The 5,469-nt window shown below is 49.9% G+C and overlaps 1 protein-coding gene across 1 annotated transcript in view; it reads right to left on the reverse strand.

Moving 5' to 3' along the window:
- Positions 1–5,223: 5,223 nt before the first annotated feature.
- The window catches only part of NCF1 (neutrophil cytosolic factor 1), a 49,599-nt gene continuing 49,353 nt past the window's right edge, over positions 5,224–5,469 (reverse strand). Inside the window, exon 10 of the mRNA XM_015568555.1 lies at positions 5,224–5,466. Within this exon, the coding sequence (XP_015424041.1) occupies positions 5,374–5,466 (93 nt within the window). The 3' untranslated portion in view covers positions 5,224–5,373. The remainder of the gene's footprint in view (positions 5,467–5,469) is intronic.

A 5,469-nucleotide genomic window follows, 5' to 3' on the forward strand; every position in this document is an offset into this window, starting at 1 on the left:
CCACGGCTCTAGACCCAAGAGATTTTGAGATGGGGAAATGAGTTACTAAATGTTTCTGTTTTTTTCACTATGACTCACAAATTTGATTTGCAGTCTCATACCTGTTTTTATGACATTTTTGGCTTCACTATAGTCCAGTAAAAATCGAGAAAGTTTTCTTGTATTTCTAGTTGACTTTTCTTACCCTTGTCACTCATTCACATGGTACTTGCTTGATCCCTGTAGGCATTGGAGCTGGCATTTCCAGGTTTAAATCAGTCAGCAGAGACCAGAGGGAGAAAGACAGATGTGTGTGTTCATTGAGGGGCATGTATGCACACACATTTATCACACACACACACACAAACACACACACACACACACACACACATACCCCTTTTGAGTGGTGTCCCGGTGACCCTGAGATGATTCCAAGTTTAAGCAGAGTTGGTTGGAGATGTAGTATTACTGTGTTATCGCCTCTGCCTCCACATGAACCTAGAAAGTGAGGATTTAAAATGGAAAACCCCAAAGCAAATAACATTTGCCTTGAAAAGGCAAAAAAAAAATTGAGGTTTGGAGGTTCTCTTTATTCAGCGTTATTTTGTGTGCTGTGCCAGCACGGCCAAGGGTGACCCTGAGTGGGGGCAGTGAAGAATTTAGAAAAGACAGACAAGAGAATAAAGCTGGGTCTGAGTGAGACGCTGCCCCCTCTGATGGAGAGAGCACCACGGACTACAAGCCATGTCTTTATTTTATAGCAGATTCCACAAGGTAAAGTAAGGGCATGGTCAAGATGTTTACAACATTCTCGTGGGTTTTGATCCTACTCAACTACATGCAGCTGAACTCTATCAAGCCCACGTCACTCAGACAGGTGGGGCCATGTGTTCGGACCATAGATTCAAGTTTACAACTATTGCTGTTGGCTATAATTGTGCTGGGAAGGCTCTGTCGGCTATAATTGTGCTGGGAGGGACTTGTTCGTGGCCATGAGAGGACTGTGCCCTCTCATTAGTCCGAGGCTTGAACCTGTCCAAACACTAGCCGCTTTCCACAATTTTGAAATAATTCAAATTTATAGAAAAGTTGCAGAAATGAAAATAGTATGAAGAACATTTATGTGCCTTTTAGCCAGATTCTCATATTGCAACATTTTACCCCATGTTTTATTATTTGTTTGCTTTCTCTCCCTCCCTCTTTCATGTGTGTACAACATTATCTATAAGTGTATAAATGAATGAGTATATAACATGTATGTAAACATATATGCATAATTTCTTTCTGAACTATTTGAGGGCAAGTTGTACACATCATTTACCCCTACATACTTCATGGAGTATTTTCTAAGTGTAGGGATATTCTCTTAACATTACCAGGCTTTAGTTACCAACTCCCGTTAACCGAACATTGATGCAATACTCTCAGCCAATTTACCATTCATACTCCAGTTTTGTCAGTTGACCCAAGATGTCCTCATTTTTTTAAAGAGTAATGTGTGTGTTTTTTGTTGTTGTTTCTTTAACATATTTTTATTGATTTCAGAGAGGAAGGGAGAGGGAGAGAGAGATAGAAACATCAATAATGAGAATCATTGATCGACTACCTTCTGCACGCCCGCCACCGGGGATCAAGCCCACAACCCAGCACATGACCTGGACCGGAATCAAACCTGGCACCCTTCAGTTCACAGGCCGACACTCTAACCACTGAGCCAAACCAGCTAGGGCTAAGATGGCCTCCTTTATAGAATATTTCCCCTAGAGGGTTGTCATTTGAGAGCACATATATACCTGTTTTCTTAGTCTCTATTCATCATTGGCATTAGGGACCCAAAATTGTGAATACTTTCCAGGTTGGAGGACTTAATCTGACTAGAATGCAAAAAGGCTGAGGATCCTGCCCTGGTGCCCCCCTCAGGAAGCAATGGAGAGAAGGCTTCAATACGAGTGAAGGGAGGCTGCAGGAGGGGGAGACGAGCCTCCAGGTGGTGGCCTGCTCAAGGCACCCAGCCCGCTGGAGCCTGATGCTTGTCCTCAGACACCAGGGAAATGACCCAGCCCGGTAGCTCCTGTCCGGAAGGTTGGCTGCAGGCACAGCTGGTCCCGCTAGCTCAGAGGCTCACTTCCTGGGGAAGAGGTCCAGGATGGATTGGTTTACAGAGGGGTGGGGAACCAGCTCCTGGTGCACCTGAGCAGGTGTGGACCCCGGATATCCGAGCTGGGGCCCTGCATCAACCAGGCTTGCCTGAGACCTAACTGAGAGTGTTCACAGACTATCTGAGATTTGGGATCTTGGGTGGTCTTCAAACAACGCAGGATGGCCTGCGGGAAAAGCTCAGCCCCCTCGATGTATAGACAGGCAGCCGAGGCCCCGAGTGGGTGAGTGGCCTACCCAGGCCACACTTCCAGTAGAGGGAGGAGTCTTCAGGACTCAAACCCAGGTCCGTGTGACTCCAAAGTCCACAGGGTTGTTTTGTTGTTTGTTTTCCTTTTCTAAATGGTCACCGTGCCTGACCTGGTGTGCAGCCTCAGCTCATCTGCTTGTGTGTGGCTCCCTGGGGCTAGCCCATTGGTGACAGGAAGGGACAGCAGGGTTCAGTCTGCCTTCTGTTGACTGGACCATTCATGGGGTGCTCTGAATCAACTCCTGAGGCCCCTGGATTCCTTCTTTACTCCGCAGTGTGTCGGGGGACCAGGGTGGCTTGACCACCCGTCACTCACATGCTGGGGAAATGACTGAAGGAGTGGGCTGGTTTCAGCAGTCCTGGTGAGGCGGTGTCTATAGATGGGAACACTTTGGAGTGCTGTGGTCACAGAGAGAGGGAAGGGCCCAGCCCAGGAGCTGGGGCCTGGAACTGGTGGGTGCCTGTGAGTTCTCGGGGTGAAGGAGCCCTGTATTCCCATCCAGGGTGGGCAGAGGAAAGAGCTGCTTACTCCTCCAACCCAGGAAACGGAAGGGGGGCTGCGGGGAGGGGGGGCTCTAGAAGTTGTCCCACAGCACACTCCCTCCTCTGAGCGTCCCTCAACCACGGCACCGCCCACCAGGACTGACGCACAGATCATGAGCTCCGCAGAGTCCCGTGGGGCTTTGGAATCAGCAAAAGGAAAGCCTGGCTCCACCTCCCACCTCTGCCACCTACTTGCCCAATTACCGTAAACAAATCACCCACATTTTCTGAGCCTTGGTTTCCTCATCGATAAAGCACCTACCTGACTGAGTTCTCAGAACTAGACACAGTGTGAAGAGCTCAGCACTATGCTTGGACTCCAGAAAACTGGCTGCACAGACAGTGCGGGCTAGCTCAGACCCGGTGCCTACCTCACGCCCCACGGGCAGCTGTAGTCCGCATTCCTGTGATGGCAGAGACCTGCGGGGTTGCCCTCCTGATCGGGCACACCCACCACCGGGTCCTCCACACTGGCAGGTGGCTGTGGGGCCAGCACAACACCAACTTGAGGGAACCAGAAATACAGGAAAATGTGGGGGGAAAGGACTTTATCTTGAAAAAAGAAAGAAACTGTTCTGGCTGATGTTGCTCAGTGGTTACAGCATCACCCTCAAACCAAAAGGTCATGGATTTGATTCCCGGTCAAAGGCACGTATCTGGGTTGCAGGTTCGCTCCCTACCCAGGTCGGAGCGCATGCAAGAGGCAACCAATTGATGTCTCTCTCTCTCTCTCTCTCTCTGCTCTTGCTCTCACTCTCGCTCTCTCCCCCTTCCTCCCTCCCTTCCACCCTCTCTAAAAATCAATGGAAAAAAATATTGTAGCCCTAACCGGTTTGGCTCAGTGGATAGAGCGTCAGCCTGCGGACTGAAGGGTCCCAGGTTCAATTCCGGTCAAGGGCATGCACCTTGGTTGCGGGCACATCCCCAGTGGGGAGTGTGCAGGAGGCAGCTGATCAATGTCTCTCTCTCATCCATGTTTCTAACTCTCTATCCCTTTCCCTTCCTCTCTGTAAAAAATCAATAAAATATATTTTTAAAAATATTGTAGGGTGAGGATTAACCAAAAAAAAAAAAAAAAGAAGAAGAAAAGAAAAAGAGAGAGAAAAGAAAGGAAAAAAATGAAACTAAAAATTATGAAAATAAATATTTTGCCTTATACTGTATTTAATTTTTTTAATATATTTTATTGATTTTTTACAGAGAGGAAGGGAGAGAGATAGAGAGTTAGAAACATCGATGAGAGAGAAACATCGATCAGCTGCCTCCTGCACATCTCCTACTGGGGATGTGCCCGCAACCAAGGTACATGCCCTTGACCGGAATCGAACCTGGGACCTTTCAGTCCGCAGGCCGATGCTCTATCCACCCAGCCAAACCGGTTTCGGCTGTATTTAATTTTTTTAAGTTATAATTGCACTGAACAATCTAAAAGGTTGGGGCTGCCTGTGGTTAATCATTCCACAGCTTTGTATGGCTTTTTCAGCAAACAAGGGTCTGCAAAAAGCAAATGGAGTTAAGGACCCAGTGGTTTTCTCAAGGCCTCTCTCCATCGTTTCAGTCAATTATTCTCTTTTGAAGCACCTATCCCCTTGCTAATTTTCTCTGATCTCTAAGGGTGGCAGCCTGTCTAACCTCCGGTAGCCGCTCCCCCACAGGTGCAGCTCTTCATGCTACCCATGGCCTTCATGAAAACTCGGACAGGGCTGTGACCTCCGCGGGGGAGGGTTGTGGGGGAAGTTGCAGGCACCGAGGTCCGATTGCATAGTGCCCTGGCCTTGACCCAGATCTGCAAGATTTGCAGCTCCAATGTGCACCTTAGAGTCTTCGCATTTTGGGAAAGACCCACCAGCGAAGCCTTTGAGGCCATGGGCTAGCAACAGTGCTGGGGTAAGTGTTCATCTGAATATTTGCTAACTGAGCAGGTGCCTCCTCCCTCTAACTGAGCAGGTGCCTCCTCCCTCTACCTAAAGTGCAAATGTTTTGTCAACTAAGGCGCACACACGAAGTCACCCACTGCCCTGACTCCCCTCCCTGCATACTGTGTCCAGCCCTTCTTCGGGGCTGTTCTGTGGTGGAGCCAGAGTTCTAGCAAACAAACGGCCAGCGGGAGCCACGAGTTCCCTTTGCATTTGGCCTTGTGCAAACCTGATCTTGGCCAAGGCCAGGGCAGTATGCAACCGGACCTCAGCTTCTGCAACTTCCCTGCACCCCCCTCCCGGTCCCCGCCCCAGCAGAGGTCACAGCCCTGTCCGATTTCTAGCCCAGCACCTCCTCGAGTCTCTGCGGAGCCACTGTCCACTCTAAGCAACATTTATTGAGGGCGGCGGAGAGCGAGGTGGGGCGGGGCCCGGAGTGCCTTAGGTAACCAGACCTCAGGCTCTCATCACATATAGACAGGGATCCCGGCGGAGGGCACAGAGCGCCATCGAGGGTGGTGCCCGGCCTCAGACGGGGGACGCCAGCTTCCGCTTCGTGCTCTCGCTGCAGCGGTGCAGGATGAGGTCTGCGCTGGGTCGCGGGGGCACCGCCGGCTGCGGCTT

The sequence above is a fragment of the Myotis davidii genome, unplaced genomic scaffold (assembly GCF_000327345.1).
Source record: "Myotis davidii unplaced genomic scaffold, ASM32734v1 scaffold424, whole genome shotgun sequence".
In the NCBI taxonomy this organism is placed as follows: domain Eukaryota; kingdom Metazoa; phylum Chordata; class Mammalia; order Chiroptera; family Vespertilionidae; genus Myotis; species Myotis davidii.